Below are 23,793 nucleotides of genomic sequence, written 5' to 3'. Positions count from 1 at the left end.
ACATCCCAATACTGGAATGACGTCATATGTGAGCGCCTCTCTGGGATCACTCACCGGTGTTGGGGTCGCAGGTTTCCACATTGAAATTGGTTAAGAGAAAATTGACACTGCGTAGTTTACTGCAGGTTTTGATAGTAATCGAGTTTTACAGTTTTCTGAAGATGTTGGCTCTAGTTTACTTGTAAAGAAAAATGTAATGCTTATCTCAGAAGAACCTAGATAAGTAACTTAAAGAGCGAGATACTGTCGACAGAGCCCATGCCGTCACACAGTAGCTGACTTGGCTAACTAACATTAACGAAAGATCTAGGTTCATGTTTAAGTATTACGTCTCTGACTAATTATACGCTAAAATGAAGTGCCATTACGAAATGCTTGGCGTTAAAACGGACGCGACGGACGATCAGTTGAAAAAGGTCTACAGGAAATTAGCTTTGCAGTGGCATCCAGGTAAGCATTCACTAGCATAGTAAGCTACTGGAATTGGACATGACCCAGAGAATTTAGCATACTTAATGGCAAAGACTAAGCGCCAGATTAAGTATTTGGGGGTTCATAAGGTCAACATATGAACATGTAGGCAATGGTGACTATTTACGCTAGGACCGTGTATTCTCAATATTGTTTGATGGTATACCATTCTCTTAATATGCACTGCCCGTTTCGTGTAACTGGCAGATAAAAATTTGGACAACGCAGAGGAAGCAGCGGAGCAGTTCAAGCTGATCCAGGCGGCCTACGAGGTCCTCAGCGATCCACAGGAGAGGGCTTGGTATGTGTACTTTAGCCTGGTTAGGACGGGTGGCGGCTGGCTGCTCCATTCTGAAGTTATTGGGCTAAACTAAGCATGTCAACTGAAATGCACATTATAGAATGCCAAGGTTGGTTCTGGTTCATGAAAGTCCGTGGCGGCCTTAAAACGCATGTCCTAAATTATCAAGCTTCCCAGAGAAGGACATTGGCCAGAAGTGTAATTGGCTATGGTGTAATGCTGATTGGGCGCCTGCATGTAAATCATGTGGTCTTGAATTTGTGTCTTACAATGTGGTAAACATAACTGTCACCTGGCTATCTACTTAATCTTCAATAACAGGCAGTTTTCCTTACAGCATTATGTCGTTCCTGTTAGTTGGGTGTAATATGACCTGGTAGATATTTCAAAAGATAATGGTATGTTAAGTAATCTTCAAAGGCACTCCCTCTGAATTGGTGTTAGCATATTGATATAAACCAAGGTTACAATTTTGCTGTCAATTATAGTGGAAGAGCATGAGGGCTAGACAACTTTTTTCCCCCCACAAGGTTCATCTGACTATCTGGTTGTTGACATTTAAATATGAGGGGATTTTTGTGTGGATTGCGTCCATGTTGATAACTAAACTTTTCAAATATATTTTGTGTATTATGGAAGACCACACACTGATTGCTTTACAGTAGCAGACAAATAGGTCTAGCTATCAGCAGACATGTTCTGTATTCTGAAATTTAAGATGGCCTTAATCTGTATCCTTCTGAAAACAATACCCTGAGTTTAAACATACTTTTACACACAAGCCCCATAGTCTCTCACTTGAATCTTCTGAGCTTTGTTTAATTAAACTGTGTGTTGGACAGTCTTAAACCCACATCAATCATGTTTTTACCAGTTTCAAGGTATGTTGTTGTAGGTAACTAGTTTTTAATAACATCCTGAAATTCATGTTGTTGTTATAGTCATAAGAAAGACTGATAAACAAACTTCTTGTTCTCACTGGCCATCCATGGTTTTGTGCTGCAGGTGTTGCTGCACTGTAGAATAGTCGTCCACTCCATCACCACACCACAGTCTGCTAAATCTTCCTGAAGGTCTTTTGATTTGATTTGCCTTTCTAGCAATCCTACATACAGTTCTTGCAGAACGTTTTCTTGGTCTTTCAGAGTTCCACTTTACCTCCACCGTTCCTGTTAACTACCATTTATTAATTTACATTATGAACTGAGGAAACGGCTGCCTGAAATCACCTTGCTGTCTTCGTATAGCCTTCACTTGCCATATAGGCATCAATTATTTACATTTCCAGGCAGCTGCTTAAGGAGCCCATGGCTGCTGATTGTTGGGAGGGTATAATGAGTCAGAGTATTCATAAAGCTTTGACATTTGCATCACCTGGCCTTTCCTAATGATAATAAACAAGGCATAGCCCTAACAAGCTAATTAAGGTCTGAGCCCTTGGTAATCTGAGAACTCGTATCTCTTTGGGGTGCCCAAACTTTTGCTTGGTGGTCCTTTCCTTTTTTCACTACGAAATTGTACAAAACAAAAATAATACACTTACTTAAAATGTTTAGAAGAATCTTTAACTTACATTAGTAATTTTGGAGATCAGTTCTTCTGCTGGATGATGCGTGCAGACACACTTAGAAGGATTCTGTGCAATCAAATAAAATCTCAAGGTTTCTCTGATTGACTTTTGCCAGACCGGTGATGGTTCTCCTGAGCACTGCAGAAAACCACTACAGACAGAGACTAGACAATGAATTCCAAGGGAGGAGGCTTAAAAAGTCTGTCTCTTTTTTCTGCCTCTCTCTACAGGTACGATAATCACCGGGACGCTCTTCTTAAAGGGGGAGTCGTCGGAGACTACAAGGATGACAGTGTTGACCTCGTCCAGTACTTCACTGCCTCCTGTTACTCCGGTTTTGGTGATGATGAGAAGGTGGGTGAGATCCTATTAAATACAAACCTTTGCATAAATGTGCTAGTTGCCAGTGTTGGAGGTGACCTCCGTCACAGGGTACCCTGAACTTCTAAGGAGATATTTAATTTGGGTAAAATCCATGATGTTTTCTTAGACTTCCAATAACAGCTTGAACCTCGTACAAATTCTGTCAAGACTTTAGAGTTGTATACAATACAAATACAACCCCAACAGGAAACAGACAGAGAAAAATGTGAATTTCTTCAAATGTTAATGCACTGTTTTTATTTCATGAACTTAAACATAGAAAAAAAAAAGTGGAACTAATTATGGCATGTGCAAAAGCTGGAGCACCCTTCCATTACTAATGTCTGAGAACATAACATTAACTTGTTTAACTGGAAATATTTTACGCCAGCAACTGACAGAGGATCTGAAATAAGCAATGTGATGCCCACGAAACAACATGTTTTAAAACAGAAATCGTAGCATTTTCAGTTCGAAATTTCCTCTGATCAAAATGTTATGTTCGTAACATTGCATTAGCATTTGAAAACAGACTAATTAGCCGTGTTCAGACTTCAGCCCTTTTCTCTCAGATCTCATGTTCTTTTTCAGGTGTGTGTTCCCATTTGTTTTAGAATGTGACTTAAATCTGTGTGAACTGGGAACTGTCCTGAAATGACCTGCATGCGTAAAAGCACAAGTTTAGAGCACCTCCGAAGATGGAGAACACAGCAATCACCTCGTTGCTGTGCAAATGATGTGTTCTGCAGGCTCAAGCTAATGTTCAAACTCTTTGCGAAGGAGGAGACAAACCCGAGTGGCTAGAAACGCTGTCATAGCTGCTGCCATTGTCCATAGACAAGGACAAATAGGTCCGATCTGGCCGGTTCAGATTGCAATCACGTACGGGCCACCTACATATACATCCGCATGTAGGGGAAAACTGGGTTTCTTTCTGCAGTTTGAACACGGCTATTATTTAATGTCTGTTTGCTGTAAAAAAAAAATCACTTAAAAAATCTGCTAAATCTGTCATTTCTTTTGCAACCTTTTGCATAGAACTTTACCTTTGCTATCAAACGGACCCTACTTTAATAGTTCAATTACTTAATAGTTAATGGAATTAGGTATCGATAAAGTATCTGGGCCACACATACGGCACCTGTAATGGCATAATAATATGTTTAGAGGCCAGCAGAGGGCAGCAGGCAACAGTTGTCATGTCAGGGTTGTTTATGTTGATACAATGATTGATTATTGATATTTGATTCAAGTATGATGCGTTATTGTTTGTGTTCTTTCTTCCTTCATTCATCAATCATTATTTGAGTTTTGAGTGAGTGTTTTTGTAATCCTTGAAATGCCAGTCTCTGTGCAAGCAGCTGTGTACCAAAGCGTCCCATCATCTCACACACACACTATTGATTTCCCCTCCCCAGGGCTTCTATACAGTTTACAGAACCCTGTTTGAATCCATCATGAATGAGGAGATGGAGCACAGTAAAGAGGAGGACGAGGAGGAGGACGAGTTCCCATCATTCGGTGACTCCCCGAGTGATTTTGATACGGTAGGCTACTAAATCCAAAACCAGGCCGTGAGCAGAAATATGGAACCATGGCTTTGTACTGACATTGCCTCTTAGCTGCCTCCATTGATTCGCAGAGGAGGGACATGGAAGTGGCCCAGCCTCAAGTGCCACTGCAGATGGGTTGAATGTAAAAAACAGAAATGTCAAGACATTGTGTGTGTGTGTTATTGTGTGTGTGTGTGTGTGTGCAATATTTGGGTTTTAGTCTGTCACTTAAGTGTGTGGAGAGCATTCTCTGATTCTCACGTGGTACAGCATTTTGCGATACCAAAGTCATTGATTCAATTAGGTCTGGGTCATTTTTAGGATGATAGAATACCATTTATACCAATCTAGTTTGAAGTTGCGTTCCGTACCCCCTCTCTTCCGTAAAGCTGCCAGTGCTTGCACCTTTCATCATCTCTCTCACACTCTCACAGTTCTCCTCTATTTCCTGCTGCATAACAGCTCAGAATGTAGCCGTCTTACTATTTCAACTATCACCATTGAAAGCAGCCACAGTTGTCCAGTCAAGAAATGACTCCGACTCAATGCACTCAAACGCTTTTGCAAATCGAACTTGTATTTTCTGTTTAAGATGGCATGGACACTAAAGTGAGTAACTTTGTGGTAAAATATAAATGAAAAAGGTGTCAACTTTTTGACACCAGCAACAGGTCTAATTAGCTTATTGTTATAACAGAGCAAGTTAACTCCAGACCATTCTAAATAACACCTCTCAAAAAGACAGAAGACAGTTCCCTACCTGCTAAGATATCTTTATGGTTGTGAAATACATTTCTGGTTTTATCCAATGCACTTGCACTGATGTTAACTGTAGGAAATACGGTTTAGTGCTAACATTATATCTGCAGGCAAAACGAACGCGATCTGGTGCTTTGTCTACTACAAAATCTGTTGGTGTTTAGGTGAATTGGTAAACTGTAAACACTGGGATATAATTACATAGTTTTTCACTTGGTGGAACTGGCAAGAGATTTCCTTTACTCTCTTGTGAGTGCGTTTACAGCCTTGGCATGCTCCTGACTGATTTAAATAGGTCCATTATTTAAAAAATAAAATAATGGGTAATCAAAACTTATATGCACTATTCATGCAGTTTAATCACGTTCTGCAAAACATTGTCACTGCAATGGCTTTGAGATACAACTGAACATTTAGCCCACTTAGTAGAAAATACCTATATATATATATATATATACTGTATATTTATATATTGTGTATCGGCATGCTTATGTATTCAGCATAAAATACCAGTTTCGGTATAAAAGATGATTTTTGGTCCATATCACTCAGCCCAAATGTCAGAGCTAATGGATGTACAAACTGCTGTTCTGTTCACTAGTCTGACTAAAAAGAACTGCTCCGAGTGCGTTAACACAGGCCGAGGAGCCGTGATGATCATGACAATCACATTTTCTTTCCCCCCCATTCAGAAGGCAACTAGCTGGGTATGTTGTCTTTGCAGTTTAGAAAAGGCAGTGACGTTGACCAGGTTCCTCTTTGTCTCTTTCTCTCCCATTAGGTTGTGCATCTGTTCTACGCCTACTGGCAGAGTTTCTGCACGCGCAAGAACTTCGCCTGGAAGGAGGAGTATGACACGCGCCGGGCCTCCAACCGCTGGGAGAAGAGAGCCATGGAGAAGGAGAACAAAAAGATGCGCGACAAATCCCGCAAAGAGCGCAACGAGCTGGTGCGGCAGCTGGTGGCCTTCGTGCGCAAGCGGGACAAACGGGTGCAGGCGCACAAGATACTGGTGGAGGAGCAGAACGCAGCCAAGGCCAAGAAGGCGGAGGAGCTCCGCAGGCAGCAGAAGCTCAGCCAGGCCAAGTACGTCTGCACAGGGGCCCGGCCCCGCGCTCAACGGGCGCTGCTTCTGAACATCATGAGATGGGAGGTGCAATATCAATGAGGCAGCAAAGCCAGAGGGATCAGAGACCTGAGAGCACTTGACCTAATGAGTGTGTGCAGGCATGTGTGCACACATGGAATACATTGGCAGAAGTGGGAGAGAGAAGTGGGAGCCTTTCCCTTGCTTTCTCAAGGAGGGGCATAAGATTGAAATGGAAGGTGCCAAGTAATGGCATTCAGTCCAGATCACCTCATAGTCCTTGCCATTACACAGCTAGTGTGGTGAAGAGGATTGGTTATACACTAGATATCTACTAAATACTATATATATATATATATATATATGAATACCAAGCTCAGTCAGGTCTTAGTAGCCTGATTATCTGAGTAGCACCAATTGAGTTTTGTTAAAATTTTCTGAACGTTAGCTTTGCTTAGCGTTGAAACACACCAGCTGGGTGAGCGGTGCTGAACCATCCCAGAAGTGGCAGGTACGGTTTTGTCAGGCACACTAGAAGAGATGTTGCTGCAGAGTAGCAAAGCGTCTCTACACACAGCAAATAAGGGCATTTTGTTTCAGCAGCTATGTTTTTCAGTCGAAAACAATCTTAATGTTAATTTGTATAGGGTATAGCTCAATTTGGACAAATCGTCACGAAACACATTAAAATAGAGGAGGTCGGCCTTATTTACAAATAGCATTCATTTAAATGAGCTGAAGAACCCATTTCAATTGTGTGATTTTTTTTTTACTTTTTGAACATAAATGTGTTTGTATCTTATGAGTAGGATGACCTAAAGGCCATTTCTGTGTATTTTCTATGGATTATTACACGCGGCAAGCAGCAAAAATAGGACTCGTGTCAATACTATCGGTTGCTGCTTCGCTTCAGGGACGCAGTACTGTGCTTCCGTCCTTTCAGCGACCAGAGAAAATGGAAACGACACACACTGCTCAGGCGGACTTATGTTATGTACTAAGTACAGACAGTATTACTGTAATGGGTTTCTGCTGTACTTCACATGAACACACTGTATTTCAGTGCTATCTCCTTTATTTGGCCCACTGGAAGAGTCGGTCCAACCTTATCACCCACGTTCAACTGCTATTTCATAGGTTTTGTCATGGGTATGTGCTGTGTGCAGGCTAGCAGAGGACTACAAGGAGCAGAGCTGGGCATCCATGACTGAGCTGGAGAAGGAGCTCCGACAAATGGAGGCTCGATACGGACAGGAGTTTGGAGATACATCTGAGAGTGAGGAGGAGGAGGGGGACACGCTTGAGACGACAAACAATGGATGTGGAGGTCAGAGGTCACTCTGCAGCACACGCATACATTTTCACACCCACACTGTGTGAGGTCGCTCTTATAAATATGACGCGTTCACAATAGACCTAGACATTGAAAAAAAAAAAAAAAAACACCCACCATTTCACAAATGCACGTTCTTTCTTGTGCAATATAAAATCCCTTTCCAACACTTAGTGAAAAAGGTTTAGTCCTAAGGTCCTAAAGGATTGGTGTTAAAATTAGTTATGTTTGTGCTTCAATAATTTATGTTAAAGGAGGAAATGGAAGAGAAAAAAACAAACAGATCTGAATTCATATATGGCTTGGTGAAGGGACATGTAAAGGGGTATTGTAGGGATATGACTTTCAGCTGAACCACAGTACAGTTTCCTGCAAAATAAATAATCCTACAAGAGTTATGTGACTGTCATGTGTGCTTACAGTTTGTGTCCTTTCTTCTGCAGATAATGTCCAGACAGAGGAAATGGACGATTTCGATGATAGCTTATATTGTCCAGCCTGCGATAAATATTTCAAATCAGATAAAGCGTGAGTAACATATTCACTCACTCCTAAGGGGAAGAAAATTGCCACCATCTAGCCATGAGCAGGGTAATGAGAGAGGATGTCCCATCACTCAAAGGCCTTTTTGTGGTTCCTGTTGTCGCCACGGTGTCTCCGTGGTGTCTCCATTGATATGGCACTGGTGTTTTCAAACACTTAGTGGTGTGCTCTTTATAACCTCTCTTTAGTAACATTTGTCTGATTTTAAAATTTGACATTAAGAAAAGCATACCTGTAAAACATTATGCCTGTTTTGTGGTCTTGATGCATGTGATGTTTCATTTGTTGGGGACTACCCACTAAAACGACTACCTTTCACACCGGCAGCATGCAAAACCATGAAAAGTCTAAGAAACACAAAGAGATGGTGGTGTTTCTACGGCAACAGCTTGAAGCAGAGGACGAGTCACTGACCCCAAACTCTGGGGAGAAGGCAGAAAATGAGGAGGACGAGGATGAGGAAGGAGTAGAAGAGATGGAGGACACCCCCCGGCAGAAGTAAGGGAGCTGGTTTCAGGCTTACTGGTGCCATTCTCACCACACACTGATGCCTCTAAACCATTCTTAAAGTAGCATGGGGGTTTTAACCATAATCTTTTTGCCAAATGACAGGCTGTCCAAGAAGCAGAAGAAGAAAAAGAGGCAGCAGAAAATGGCCCAGGTGAGTTCTGGCCAAAAACAGGCTTTCAGCGTGTGCGAGTGCGTGTGCGTGTGCATGTGCGTGTGCGTGTGCATGTGCGTGTGCATGTGCGTGTAACTACGTAAATACCTGAAAAGTATGCAAACACCGTCAGCATTCCAGTTGGCACTGATAAAAGCGTGCTAACATGCCAACATGCTAACTGGCGATATTGTTCAGTGTAAAGTAGCTTCTTACAAAAACATACCTCAATGTTCCTCTAGTGTTGCTCTAGAGTCAGCCAGTACTGAAAAATACTAAAGCCTCACATATATCCATACAAGCAGTACTTGCATGATTATAACAGGTAATTTTACAATAATTACAATATTGAATCATTCCTATTACTATACACAGGTTGACAGGCCCAGTCAGTTTATCGTGTAGCAAGTAAGGAGGCCTTTGAAGTATGACATTAGCCAGTAGCCATAGCAGCAAGGTAAACTCCCTCATTAGATTTTCTTTCTGCTCCTTAGTGAAAGTTGCTAAATGTTCTGATATGGCACAGGTGTCTAAGGCAGTCGTTTGGTTGTCTTATTACCCATCCTCAAGTTTGCCATCCTCCATTCCAGAGTTTTCTGGAAGCTTCCTCCATTCTCTGCCATCTTTTGATGTGTTCTTATAGTGCCCCCTCTTCTGTCATTCTCCGTCTCCATTAGAATCCTGCTGAAGATCCGGAAAAGTCAAGTCAACCTCCAGACAGTACTTCTGAAGAGACGCCACCATTAGAGTCTGACAGTGTAGAGAACACTCCTGTACCCTGTGAAGACCAGGCAGAGGAAGCGATCCCAGAGGAGCCTGAACCCACAAACAATAAAAGGTCTGATGCCAGACTCATTTACATCGGTTTGGAGGCAGTTTCTAATCTGTACTTAGAAACTATTGGTCTGGTCAGACAGTAATGTTGTGAGTAAAAAAAGACCGTTATATTCCTGTGTATTCTCTACATTGCATTTGTTCAGTTTTTCAGGACTTGAAACAACTGAAACCATGCGTCAAAATCCATAGATTGTGCAAGAGTATAACATTATAGAACAGATTTATAAGAAACTCTACTGCACTAATCTAGATGCTTCGAGGGTCTCTGTTTGTTAAAAAGCCTGTTAAAAGAGGTCATATACTGAGGAGGAGGTTTGTATTTTAGTTAGAAGCTGCTCGGAACATTCTTAACTTGCGCTGTCAATATTTGTTGTCCACTTATGCATGTACTGAAAAGAACTATGGAAATGAACAGTGCCCAGGGAAGAAAAAAAAAGGAATCTCATCCTGCGGTAACTACCCTCTCACTCGCTTTCCTGTTTCTGTTTGCATTCTGCTAGCTCGCTGAAAACCAAGGCCAAGAAAGGAAAGGACTCCAAGAAGGGCAGCAAGCCCCTTGAAGTTCAAGAGACAGACCCTGAGGTACGTACCACCCATGGATGCTCCCATGAATGATTTTTGTCCTTGTTTATTAGACTAGAGTTAGTTTTGGGTAGACCGGCATTATATATGAAGCTTTGAATGTGTTATGGTGGTTTTTCTTGGGTGTTTTATTATGTGTGTGTTTTTTTTTTTTTTTAATAGTCCTTGTTAGGGCTGCAACAACTAATCGACTTAATCATCAAAAATGTACTATAAAAATACATGCCAATCAGGTTAATATAATTGAGTGATTGAAATCTGTGTGCCACCCCCAGCACCCACATACACATTAACAAAAAGACAACACAATAACACAACCCTAGATAAAATATTGTTACATTTGTCTGCCCAATAGAGATAAGAGGTTGATCAGTGACGAGGGCGCTGAACTGCTGAATATTGAAAGATTGTTGGCGTGTATAACTGCTACGCAGATGTAGTGAGCCACTCACAGCAGTCTCTTGCTCACACTGCACAGCAGTTTGTCTTTGGACTTGTAATTATTATTCTGTGCTATGTGAAAAACCATGAGATTTCAAGATTTAGTTTCACGTAGCGTATGCGAGACATGAGAATTAGTTGTTTATGTCATTAAGCACATCGTTGCAAACATGAACTAGCTCTTTAGACATTAGTTTCCATCCAACTTATTCACATATTTTAAGTGCATTCCTGAAAAATCCCCAAGAATCTTTTTCAGTGGCTGTGTGCGCGTCCACAAGCCCACGGCACTGGACCCAAACTCGGCTTAACACTGACTGATCACAGATCAGATGAGAGGCACAAGGGCAGTCAGCAGCAGCACACTGCACATGGGGAGACACTGGTTTTAAAACTACCTGTAACAAATACATAATTTAATGTGGTAATGATTGAATATAGTGTTCTATGAGTTGTTTGTTGATAACCTCTATTTAATGAAAAAAGCATGGTTGGTGCACAAACCTTAGATCTTGACCTGTTTAAATTATTTTATTTTAGTTTATTTTTAAAGTAGGCCTATTCAACGAATCGATTAATTAAAAAAATATAATCGACAAATTAATTGATTATCAACATAGTCAATACTTGCAGCCCTACTCCTCGTCAAACTAAAGATCTAAGGCTACGTTACGTGTTGGTAGCATTTATCCGGCACAAATACATTTTCGAGAATATCCATGTTATCACTTTTGACCCTAAAAAGGTCTGCCTTAGCCCATGTGCATGTGTGAACTCTGATTCTGTTCATTTGAAGTGAGAAAGTGGTCCCCGACTCCTTGTGATTTGGATGATTAGGTAAAGCACATGCAGTGCTGTACTGATGTCGAATAATAAGCTGAACATTTCAAACGCACATGTCTCATATAGATTATCCCATAAGCCTAATGCTATGTGTTCACTGGCATAAAAAAAAGTCATGCTCTGATTGGTTAGTTCTTAAGCAGTTCTCTTAAGTGTTTGTGTGTCTTTTAAATCTTTGTGTCTCCTGTTCGGTGACCACCTGTGTTTACAGAAGGAGCAGAGCCTGCGTTGTGTGTCCTGTCAGTTTGAGTTCCCCACCAGGAACAAACTGTTTGACCACCTGAAGACCACAGGACACGCCACGGCCCTCTCTTCAGACACCAGCACAACAGCCAAAGGCAAGAAGGAGAAGAGGAAAAACCGATAACTATGGCAACGTGGGCCGGGACTAAACACTCGCCCGGCTATGAACACTATTTTTTTCTTTCCCCTTTTGTGGGAGTGGCTCTGTGAGTCATGAGGCTGATGGCTATCCATGGGGTTTCCAAACTTGTTTTAAATTAAAAATGACTAGATTTGTTTTTAAATAGAAAATGACTTCATTTGTCAGCGTTTTATTTCGGTATGCTTCTTCCCAATAAACCCAGAGTAGATGGGTGTTCACATGGCATGGTATAGGATGGACGCTGTGAACGAGTTATACTCCAGCAGTCTTCAACACATGTAGCGGGTTAAACATTAAAACCAAGATGACCACAGTCATTGTAGCAAAACATTTCAGAAACCTTAACATTTAAGAATGCAGGCAAATACAGTTCTTTGTGTTGATCAGAGACAATAAGCCGCCTACAGACTATCATCACTATCAAACTATTTATGAATTGCATATGGAGGTTGCTGCCTCAATATGCATTCAGGCTCCAAGACTTGTGGGTATACAAAATGTAGACTTAGCACCAAAAGCATGTCACTGCCGTCTTGCAATACAAATATTACTGGGTGCAGAGAAGGAAGGGAAGAGAGAACCTGTCAGGATTGTGTGGTTTTAAGAGGCTTGTCTAATTTACATATTCATACAACCAGGCATTCTTAATGAGGGCAAGAGGAGACCTGCTTTTTGCCTTTTCCCATAGTGTAATTCATATTTATGTCTTTGTAAAAAACATTGTTTCAGGCAGTTCATTAAATAAATAGTACATTAAGATCTTTAAAAAGTCGTTATTTTATATGGATTAAAATTCATTTATTCATGGCTTTATAAGAAATTGTTTCCCACCCACCCACAGATTAAGGACGTATTAAGGTAACAGAGTGTTGGTGCTCATGATGGGGAGTTCTATGCTGTCAGGGGGAATTCAAATCAGTAGAAGTAAGCTAAGCTATTTCAAGGAGTGTCTAACAGAAAGAACAGCCAATGCAAAGAATATGCAGGCTATTCCTGCAAAGGCTACAGCCACTATAGAAACTAACAGAAAATAATTGCAATTTGACTGTAATTGTGCCCTTTGAACTATCATTGAGCTGTTGCTGAAAGCTGTTGTAATTACTGTGATTTTCTCATGGAGGGACAGGGCAGCCATGGTGGCTGTGGGTGTCTTGAAGGGCAGAAAAGACAGCATATTGTGGGCTAATTCAAGCTTTGAACATTGATTGTTCCGCAAAATATGACATTACAGGTGAATACAGACTATAGATATGTTAATTTAATGCATGTTCTGTAACAAGTTGCATCTGACAGCTGGGCTAGTGCTTCAAATAAAGCTTTTTAAACAGAAATTCCATCCCTGGACATTTTATGATCGAGAAATCATTGTCCACAGCAGGCTTTGTCACTGGGATCTCATCTCCTCTCCATGTAGTTGAGCATTGACTGATTGAAGACCGCTAGGAAGAAATCTGCGTCCTGTTTCGTGATGCACATAGGGGGCTTGATCCTGAAGGTCTGCAGGAGAAAGGGCATGCTGTGAGAGACGGGCAGGTCCATGGCACGAGCACCCTTTGACCACAGTATGGCAATACATAATCAATAATAATAGTTCAAACTTATATTTGTCAGTCAGCTAAAAAAAAAACAGCTGACAGCTCCGTACTTAAACTAGCCTCCAGGGACAAAACTGGTTGGATTACTCATTAGCTAATCTTTCAATTTCATAGATACAAATATTTCATTTTTTTATTATTATTATTTTTATTTAGTTCATATTTCTAAGACATGTTGGAGATGAGAAGGGGTGGATCTTTCTGTGCGTTAGCTTGTAGGTACTCTAATGGCCTAGTGGTGGCTCTACTCCTCTGCTAAAAAAAAACAGCCTACCTGTCCATACACGCCTCCCTTCCCAATCAGGACTCCCATATCTTTGACGTCCTCGAAGATCTCAGCCACGTCTCCAGGAGGGAGAGGGTCTCGGCTTGCCTGAGCGATCAAGAGAGCAAATGGCCGTCATGTTGAGGCCTGTTTGTGGGAGCTCCACTCCACTCAAGGTTAATCTTTAACGGGTGCTGACATGCCTCCCTTGCATTCCGTCAGGCACACTTTCACACCACCATGTGCTGCATGTAATAAGTTACGAGTGAAGGTTCAGAGAGACTAACGGTACATAGTGTAAAGGTCTGTTTCGACCATGACTGATGGCAACTGCTACATCAAACAGCTTCCAACAACCCATACAGTTGACAAAGAGATGTCAAGGAGTAAATATCATAATGTATTATAAGCAGTGACCTGCAATGTTTGATCAGCAGCAGGGCATAGACTCACACTGATATCTGTTTCTACTGTAGGGGGCTCATTGGCAACATTTCCATACTTTATTTAGGATGAAGATACCTACCACACTGCAAAAACTGGATTTGTGAAAATCATGGAGTACATTGACGCTAAAACTTGCTTAGAGTCCAAGAGTTGCATGAACTGAGAAAAGCTTTCATCCCTTTGTCTGTCAGGGTGTATTGACCTGACAGTATATGTAGCTTCAGGAATCACGTTGAGCTGCACCTACCTTGTCTTTGACCATCTCAACACCAATCATGAGCCCCTTGCCACGTACGTCACCAATGATTTCATACTTCTCACGCATCTTTGCCAATTCCTTCAGGATATATGTGCCAATATTAGCGCTTATCTCCTGGGTTCCATCTTCCCTTATGGTCTGAGAGACAGAGAGTGACAGGTGGATTATTTTTTCTTCTGAATCTCAAAAGACTCTTAATTATTTTCAAGACAACTAACAGAGAGGAATACTTCCAGGGGAAAAAATCAGATGATGTGTCATTGATGTCAGGAATGGATAAACACTGAACTTACGTCAAGCACTGATGAGCCGATGGCACACGCCACTGGATTGCCACCAAATGTGTTGAAGTGAACTCCTTTTCCAAGTGAGCTGGCAATCTCTGCAAGTAACAGGGACAAGGTGATTCTGAGGCAAAGCACTGAAGGCAAAGCGCTGAAATGGGCCTCACTCAGAAAAAGTAATAGGAAATAGGAAATAGGGAATAGGAAAACTAAGAGAGCATAGAAATGACAAAAAAAACTTGGCCCCCTAAAAGGAGAGGGAAAGTGTCTGAAACTGCCTCTCTGCTTTGTCTGTTTTGCAGAAAGCTTGTGTAGTGGCAGTGACGTAACAAGAACACAGTGGGAACATTCTGATTCTGAAGAGTAAACTCCTTGCAGCCCACTCAGGCACCCTTATTAACACAAGGATATGTACCAGCATGTCTTATACGACATCCTGTTTAGTCAGTCCTCCCTTTTCCATTTCTCAGTTCCTTCTCCCTCCTCCTCCCTGCCCCACTGGGGACTCACTGAATCATCCACTGCCCCCACATTACTGTCCATATTTACCCACCGGCCAGCTGCTCCTGAGGACTGAAGTGCAAACACCTGTGCAAGGGTTTGCAATCATGAGAGGAATGGGATTCAAATGTCTATGTCTGACGCACGTGCTTGGTAAGTGTATCTAGTTATACATGAATGTCCTTCATTATAACGTATTATAATTTAGCACAGCAGTGCCAAATAAATCTAACCACAGCACTACATGTGGTTAATTTCATTATATCATGAAAGGACAGCAGTGCCTAAGACTAAACACAGCACTACATGTTGTTAATTTCATTATTTCATGAAAGGTAAATAATCCCTGAGATGAAGACTTGCCTGGAGTTGTGACAACTGCCCCCATTGGAAACCCATTTGCTATGCCCTTCGCCATGGTAACCATATCGGGAATAACACCGTGACCTTGGAATCCCCAATAGTGACTTCCTGTACGTCCAAACCCAGTCTGTACCTGAAGGTTAGGGGTTGGGAGACAAAATAAAATAACTTTCTCCTTTCTGAGGGAGACACATACAGTACTACCCAAGCCTTGAAAGAATGTGTACACTGTGAACTAACTAACAAATGTAAAAGTTACACACCAGTAAATGCATCCGTTTATGCATGAACATACAATAGAGAAAGTAACATACCTCATCTGCAATGCAGACACCTCCTCGTTCACGCACAAGCTTGTAAGCCTCTTTTAAATAGTCCTTAGGGTACTGGACCGCACCACCCACACCCTGTGCAAAACATATTATCAATGCTGGGTTCATTAGCACTCTGTGCAAAACATATGATCAATGCTGGGTTCATTAGCACTGTACAAATCACAAATGCATTGTGCAAGTCAGGGTTGTGTGTGTCCATGGAAGCAGAAAAACACAAAAGATGTGAGGCAATACAGGTAGCATATTGTCATTTCTGAATAAGAGTAAGCATGCTGATTAAAACAAGAGATTAAAAATGATTAAATGACATAATACAGATATATAAGACATTAATGAAATGCAATAATGGAAGGAAGGAAGGAAGATATATTAATTCTACAGTGTAAAGCTGAATTTAACTAAACTGAACAAATAACCGTTTATGTTAGATTTGTATTTTTTGGATGTGTAGATTGAGCCAACTGGTCTTTTGTTGTTGCTATGGCAACTTGTACAGTCAGTTCAATGGTGCTTTCTTTAGCCCAGTAAGAGCACTGACGCACTAAGGATACCTGAAGTGGCATCTGAATACAGATTCAATTTTAGACAAATGCCAGATTTAAATTAATTTGTTTATCATACATTTGCCTTTCAGTTAACATTAATATTGCTTCTGTTTTAAATGTGTCTGGTCGTAAAATAGTGGTGAGATTAGCCTATAAACATAAAATTGATCATCCATTAAATAATTGAATACATGTGCAAATGTAAATAATGAAAGAGTTTATGTCACAAGAGCATTTCTTGTCTCTTCCCATATTGTTAGAAGGCAACATATGGGAGATCTGTCACCATATCAAGGAACTAATAGAAGCTACTGTATGTACATGTCTTAGAAAGGTATATGGATATGCGATTGGATCAATTGGGATCAGGAGGAAACATCCTTGACATCCTGGACTCCCCTTCATTCCAGTTATTTTTCTGCGTTTCTGTCACTCTTTAGAATTGAAAGGCCATTTGGAATGCCATTAATTACATAAAGGTGGTGCTTTGTTTACAAATCTACGAATCTATGAATACTTACACACACTATCTGATTAGCTGGGTTTTCCAAGTTGTGGTCAGACTATAATCATTTTGCTGACCATACTTTTAAGGTAGTTAAGTTTTCCAATGACTCAACAGTTCCAGGCATGGCACAGTGCCATCTAAAGTCAAGTGCATATGTGAGTTGTCAAGGGTCAAGGATCAAGGATCTAAATTGGCTACACTAAAAAGAAAATCTGAATTTTGCATCAAGACCAGTGCTGTGGCTTCTTAAGATAGAGCTACGTTGGAAAGGCAAAAGACATTCAAGTGTTTGTATCCTTTACAGCAGGTTCGAAAAAAGAACTAAAAAGGCTTTTCCAGATTGTCAGGAGAATAGATTTGGGGTCTATAAGTAAAATGTTTTGCATTCATTTAACTAAGCATTACATTTAAAATAACTTTCTTCCTTAATGCTTTCCTACAAAATGTCACGTTAATGTGTACTGTAAGTGTGCCATTTTCTGTGTACTGTAAGTGTGCTTAAATTGACTCAATCTGCCCTACTCCCTCAGCATTTCTTACCCTGATGCAAGAAAAAAGATGACGTAGGTTATCTACCTTAACAAATGTTGTTTCCATGCTGTATGCAACATTTTGCAATGTACAGTTGTTACCTGACTGCCTTGCAACGAGTCATTTATACTAGCACTACTAATTATGGTTAAAGCAACACTCTGTGGTATTTTGCCACTTTTTTATTGGCAACTAGTTTTAGTATCATCTTCAAATACATTTTGATGTTATATGGTCATGTGAAGGGCAGATAGCCGTCTAGGCTTTGTGGTTTGTAGTTATGTGGTCTGGGACAAAGCAGCCCGCAAAAATGTAAGAAAAGCTTTTACAGCACTGCATGCCAACTATATCATCAAAAACACCGGTTAACATGCTAGCAAGCTTTTGTCCCTGCCAACTGTGCTGTTGTTGGTTTCTCTATGCCTTTTAGGTAGTTAACTCTAGCCAAAGCTCTATACTGTTGCTCTAAGAAAATATGTTATTAAAACTTATTTACAGTAAGAGAAAGCAAAAACACAAGAGCATGTGCTATCATCCACAATATAAAAGCCACAATAATATAACTGCAATGCTCACCTCCAGGGTGGGCCTATGACCGAATCAAAGGTATATTATTATGATACCAGACCTCCTCTTATGATCTACCTTAAATATATCAAAACTTCGTGTCTAATAAGTGGCAGCATACCTGTATAGGCTCACCAAAGAAAGCAGCAATTTGACTTGGAACACTAGTGGCAAACACTTCTTTCAGCTGATTAATATACATGTCATTGGCCTGGCAATGGTCTGCAGAAAAACAGAGAAAGGAATATCAGGCAAAATGTAGGGAAAGTTTACATAGTGGTAATAAGTCGAGGCATTGGAAAGAAAAACAGTCAACGTCATACAGAGTTTCTGCTTTCCATTTTGCAGGTATATAATAATTCAGGGGCACGTGCACTTGCAAGTAAAATATTTGACAGTTTCATTGAATGCAGTAAATGTTTGACCTGATAAAACACCTGGACCTTGCACTTCAGTCAAGTGGTTACAATCTATTCCGGCTTCAATCCAATGTTGCCGCTTTATTCTGTAAATCCGTAACCCTTCAAAGTGTTGCCATATAAGAGTACTCTATTGGGTAAAGTGCTAACGTTAGCTTTTTTAAAATAGATTTAGAGAGGACATCCAGAACATGTCTCCGATGCTTTTGATTGTTCCTGCATTTTAAAACAGGAAAGACCCTTAGTATAGTGTCCTATAGTGTCAGATTTCTGCCATTATGCCAAAACTCAAAGGTGATGTGATGCATGAATTTCATACAATAAGATGAACAATATTACATATAAATGAAGAATTACTATACCTGAAATTTCTTCCACTAAGGTTAGTTTTTGCATGTGCACCAGGGTGAGTGTCCTGGTGTGTTGTGTGTGTTTTTGCATGTGCACCAGGGTGAGTGTCCTGGTGTGTTGTGTGTGTTTTTGCATGTGCACCAGGGTGAGTGTCGTTGTGTGTTGTGTGTGTTTTTACCTACCTGAGGGGCAGCTGCACTGACGGTAGGTCTGGACAGGAGAGTCCCTGCAGTGGCTCCCTCCCCATGGGCCTCTGAACACATCAGGGCACATAGTCTAAAGGAGAACACATAGGACCTTAACCACATCAGGGCACATAGTCTAAAGGAGAACACATAGGACCTTAACCACATCAGGGCACATAGTCTAAAGGAGAACACATAGGACCTTACCCACAGCAGGGCACATAGTCTAAAGGAGAACACATAGGACCTTAACCACATCAGGGCACATAGTCTAAAGGAGAACACATAGGACCTTAACCACAGCAGGGCACATAGTCTAAAGGAGAACACATAGGACCTTAACCACATCAGGGCAAATAGTCTAAAGGAGAACACATAGGACCTTAACCACAGCAGGGCACATAGTCTAAAGGAGAACACACATAGGACTTTAACCACAACAACCCCTAAATATAGGAACCACATATCTGTATATGTGTACATGTGTCTAACAATTAACAGTTTTACCTTTCTATGAAAGAGAAATTATGTTAATAGACAATACAAATCCCTCCATAAGTATATCCACATCTATGACAGGGATCATTTGATGAGGCTTTAACAAAAACACACTGCATTTGTTCAGATTTGTGAAGAGATTCAGATGTTTGCAATGCGAGACCTTGGGACCTGCAAACCTTGGGAGACCCCTGTGTGAACCCTGTTTTAACATGGGATCAATCTAACTTCAGTCAGAGATCGCATTACAGGGTGTTTCAGGGTGTTTTGTTGCTAACACTGATGGTCAAGTGATTAAAGGACATGAACAGCTAATGACACAGGATGCTTGACAAAGATACACCACTCCCAGTCTGATACGTACATTATGACAGCCCAGTCCTGAGGCTACTGGATACTTGTATGCAGCGTTTGAGGTCAGACCCATAGTCTGGGGGCTACCACCATGATATGAACCTCTGCAAAAAAAAAATGGTGGCAAAAATCATGTTGATTCAGTTTTACTTGGTGTATATACAATATTGTTTTTACCTATATAGCGTTTACCTGATTTCAATCACCATACTGTACCATACTGACAATGTCAATATTGAATTTGAGGGGAAACTTGTTTCCAGCACATGATTTTCTTCTAGTAAATGTAAGTATGCCATTTAAACTAACATGAATGGCACAGGTAATGGCATTACGCTGATAATACTCCAAAATAACAATTATCGCAATATATATTGTTTGAGAAAGTGAATGAAGGTAGGCATGAATTTGGGTAAGCAGTCGGGTATACCTGAAGTTAATAATGTCAAAGTTGCCAGTGTGCAGTCGTGCCATAAGCATGGCCAACTCATTGGCCTCTGAACCACTATTGGTCAGGTACACCACCTTGAGACATACAGAATGTATTATACAAATGATGTATCCGACCTAAACCATCAAGTCAGCAGTGTATGTGTGCGGCCTTTGAATAGCATTTCCGCACACACCATTTTATTTACTGGAAAATGGAAAGACACGTGACATTTTCTACAGCTCTGAAAAAGCAAACACATGCTCCAGAGGCTCAACAGTTTATACCCCATGCAGGAGCATCTAAAAGCACAAGTTCTCCAGAATATTAGTCTTGGTGCTTTGTACCTTCAGCGGCTCAGGCAGAAGAGCCACTAGTTTCTCTACATATTCGTGGATGGTGGGGTAAACGTAGATGTTGGTGGTGTGCCACAGGCGTCTTAACTGTTTCTCTGCAGCAGCTGTCACCTTCCTGTGCAGACATGAAAACCGAATGAAAACAGTCACGTTCCTTCTTTACTCATTTGAAATGAGGTCGCAGGTAATGATCACCTGCAGCAGAGGCGTGTATGCCAAGCTCATAAGATGTTGATGCAAGAGTGGTATCAGAGTGCTGTACCATTATATAAAGGTTAGCTTGTCTCTTGGACAATGTAAAATCAGACAATAAAGCCGTTATAATCATGCATCTCAACAGTAAACAACTCTTACGGGTGACAGTGACCGACACTGACTGTGGCCACTCCGGCAAAGAGGTCCAAGTAACGCCTTCCATCCACATCCCACAGCCACTGCATGTGGCCCTGATGGATAAATACTGGCTTTTTGTACGACGTCACCTTCATGGTCATGGGGTTGCAGTTGTGTTTCCTGATATGCAGCATCTCCTTGGCAGACATGCCCTGAGGTGGAACAATGGCAGGGATGCTCAGTCACTTGTAGACAGCATGCTGTGTGCATCAGCCTCAAACGCTTATCTTAAAGGTGAGCATTTACCTGGTATGGGTCAGGAACGCTTATCTTAAAGGTGAGCATTTACCTGGTATGGGTCAGGAACGCTTATCTTAAAGGTGCGCATTTACCTGGTATGGGTCAGGAACGCTTATCTTAAAGGTGAGCATTTACCTGGTATGGGTCAGGAACGCTTATCTTAAAGGTGAGCATTTACCTGGTATGGGTCAGGAACGCTTATCTTAAAGGTGAGCATTTACCTGGTATGGGTCAGGAACGCTTATCTTAAAGGTGAGCATTTACCTGGTATGGGTCAGGAACGCTTATCTTAAAGGTGAGCACATACCTGGTGTGGGTCAGGTCTGAAGTGGCACTGAGGCATCTCCGGGAGGTCAGGGACTGTGTGTTCCACTGCAGACTTCTGACATAATGCACCTACACCAAGACAGTGTTAAAGAGCATTATGTCACTTGGTTGAGCTGAGAAGGAATATTCCTGCTATTATCATTAGCTGATTCGGAGAAAAGCCCTGTAATAGCCCACTCCTACCCCTTAGGCTGCCCCCAATTCAAGGATTTCTCGTTTTTTCTGTAATTTTTGTAATCTAGAATGTTATTGAAATTAAGTTGAAACTAAATGCCATGCCTTGGTTTGACCCTTTGAACTCTATTCCAAAATGACAAATTCTTGTTAATATTCAGAACCGTAATCATGAGTAATCCTGTACTATTGTTTAAGAAAAACTGAACAGAAAATATGATTATTCATCTGGGACATCCAGGGAGCGTTCCAAGCATGTCGGGAGCACTGGGCGTAATGTTTCACTGCACAAGGTGATGACCTTGAAGCTACAGTACGGGCTATGGTTTTTGCTTTTTCTAGATGCAGTCTCCGAACTTTTTGGTCACACTGCGTAATAAACTCTCCATAATGTAGGCCTATCTGTGATGGGGCTATATCAATCTTAATAAAAAATAATGTTAGATTGTCATAGAATCTAAGTGAGCAAAACGCTTTATTTTATTACAGGCTCAAAATCACATAGGCTACACTGATTAACAATATACAAGCTACAATTATGTTTCAATGAATTTGATTGTTTTGAACAATAGAAGAAGGACTGGGGTTTATTCCTTGTAAATCTGATCAGAACCCACAGCAATATAGCCATTTATTACATTGTAATGTAATCTGGCATATTCAGTTTAAAGGAATTACTTGACAATGTGATTGCTCGGCTTTAACCAAACTTTTCACTAATTAACCTCGGCCTGGCTCTGCCCACTTAGTACCTTTGAATACACCTTTCCTCCTTGCTCTGCCGCTTGTGCAACAGTGCACATGCAGTACCTTTACGTCTTCAATCCATCACACACCTGACACCAAACTAGTGGGACATTAAGCAGTGGCAGTGGTTGAGATAGACTATACATAATGTTAAAGGTTGGGCTATAGGTCAGGAGGCCAGAAGAAGCGGAAATAAGTTGCACTTTTCTGCTCAATGTATGCGATAAATGAAGATATGCAGCATCGCGAAAAAAGCGGAAAAATTGCTGATTTGCAAATCGCCCAAAAACTGGAGGGAGTGGTGTAAATCCATGCTGTGGGACAGATGGAGGAACCTGACGCAGCATATAGCCACATACTGAATTGAAGGAGCTTCATTGACAGATTCCTGAGATAGACACATATAGGCTATGTCAATAAACTTGTTCACAGTTCAAACTAGACACACGTGTATCTGAGAAAAGCCTGGGTTAACAACCAATATTTTATAGGTGGGCTTTACTGGATGGACCCTATTATTTTACTGCTCTAGGATAGATAGGGGAACGATATGACACTAACAAAGTTTAGATAGAGGATAATTAACTTTGTTTAAACTGAAAATGTTAACTGAAAGTGACTGAATGGCTGACTAAAATAAGTAATTCAACCCACTATAGCCTACACTGTTACACAAGTTAATCGAGACGCATACGGGAAAATAAGTGAAAAGATTAAGCTTTCGTGCATTAGGTAAAAAAAAAAATAAAAAACATATGCCTTCTATGCTTTCTGCTCCTCTTCCTTTTGGTTGCATTAATATGCTGGTTTGATAATGCTGTAGGCATAGTCATTAACGTTAAATATATATAGGCTAATTAAAGATGGTAGGTACAGTGGACCATGGCCAGTGAAATCTAAGGTCGTGGGATTCCTCTTAATTAGCCTATGTAATGCAATTTCGAAATAGTACAACTGACGGTCGGTTCAACATATGTAGCCTACAAAGTCAAAAACATCTAAGCGATATTAAAAGAAAAATAGCAAAATTCCCCTATATCAGCAGATTAATGAGTCGAATAAGTGACGCTAATGTTTTCATAACTCACCGCTAGGCCTGTGGATTCTGGCAGTGAAATCAATAACATTCCAATAATCGGATCTCCTGGCCGCACATGGCCTGTGCATACGAGAGAGAACTTTCTGCATGTCTGCCTTTTCCAATCCAAACGGCTGCTGTGTGATTTTTACGGATTGTTCACACGTACAAGTTCACTAATAAATCTTTGTGTTTTGTCCTCAGGAGTTATTGCATTGGGCGGAGAACACATCCAGCCAATGGCAGCTAGAGAGACACTGAGCTGACCTCTGTTCCCCTCTTTTCTAGTGATAAGTCATTTAGAGTCGCAGT

General features: G+C 41.0%; 2 protein-coding genes across 2 annotated transcripts; one reads left to right on the top strand and one right to left on the bottom strand.

The window, feature by feature from the left end:
- Positions 1-22: 22 nt before the first annotated feature.
- dnajc21 (DnaJ heat shock protein family (Hsp40) member C21) lies at positions 23-11,881 on the top strand. The gene is made up of 12 exons (XM_012840324.3): positions 23-450; positions 679-772; positions 2,573-2,696; positions 4,124-4,252; positions 5,799-6,103; positions 7,271-7,431; positions 7,881-7,965; positions 8,308-8,478; positions 8,593-8,641; positions 9,319-9,479; positions 9,979-10,060; positions 11,556-11,881. Exons 1-12 carry the CDS (start codon positions 354-356, stop codon positions 11,709-11,711), a joined length of 1,614 nt encoding a protein of 537 aa, XP_012695778.2. The 5' UTR covers positions 23-353; the 3' UTR covers positions 11,712-11,881.
- A 624-nt stretch (positions 11,882-12,505) lies between these two features.
- agxt2 (alanine--glyoxylate aminotransferase 2) lies at positions 12,506-23,724 on the bottom strand. The gene is made up of 14 exons (XM_012840286.3): positions 23,492-23,724; positions 21,463-21,551; positions 20,877-21,067; positions 20,514-20,637; positions 20,167-20,261; positions 19,747-19,840; positions 18,882-18,975; positions 18,051-18,151; positions 15,758-15,850; positions 15,444-15,576; positions 14,589-14,677; positions 14,284-14,433; positions 13,599-13,697; positions 12,506-13,226 (listed from the first exon to the last, which is right to left on the bottom strand). Exons 1-14 carry the CDS (start codon positions 23,589-23,591, stop codon positions 13,125-13,127), a joined length of 1,554 nt encoding a protein of 517 aa, XP_012695740.1. The 5' UTR covers positions 23,592-23,724; the 3' UTR covers positions 12,506-13,124.
- Between the last annotated feature and the right edge of the window lie 69 nt (positions 23,725-23,793).

Source organism: Clupea harengus, chromosome 12, assembly GCF_900700415.2.
Source record: "Clupea harengus chromosome 12, Ch_v2.0.2, whole genome shotgun sequence".
Lineage (NCBI taxonomy): Eukaryota > Metazoa > Chordata > Actinopteri > Clupeiformes > Clupeidae > Clupea > Clupea harengus.
The sequence above is the reverse complement of the archived record's forward strand: the minus strand, read 5'-3'. Positions and strand labels throughout refer to the sequence as shown.

What these genes read in the sequence shown, in the direction of transcription:
- dnajc21 (XM_012840324.3), top strand. Translation starts at nt 354, where the DNA reads ATGAAGTGCCATTACGAAATGCTTGGCGTTAAAACGGACGCGACGGAC. An exon ending in AGCTTTGCAGTGGCATCCAG is followed by an intron (nt 451 to 678) that starts GTAAGCATTCAC and finishes TGTAACTGGCAG; the next exon opens with ATAAAAATTTGGACAACGCA. An exon ending in GGCAGCAGAAAATGGCCCAG is followed by an intron (nt 8,642 to 9,318) that starts GTGAGTTCTGGC and finishes CGTCTCCATTAG; the next exon opens with AATCCTGCTGAAGATCCGGA.
- agxt2 (XM_012840286.3), bottom strand. Translation starts at nt 23,591, where the DNA reads ATGCAGAAAGTTCTCTCTCGTATGCACAGGCCATGTGCGGCCAGGAGA. An exon ending in TCTTTGGTGAGCCTATACAG is followed by an intron (nt 15,851 to 18,050) that starts GTATGCTGCCAC and finishes TGTTTTGCACAG; the next exon opens with GGTGTGGGTGGTGCGGTCCA. An exon ending in TCGGCTCATCAGTGCTTGAC is followed by an intron (nt 14,434 to 14,588) that starts GTAAGTTCAGTG and finishes TCTGTCTCTCAG; the next exon opens with ACCATAAGGGAAGATGGAAC.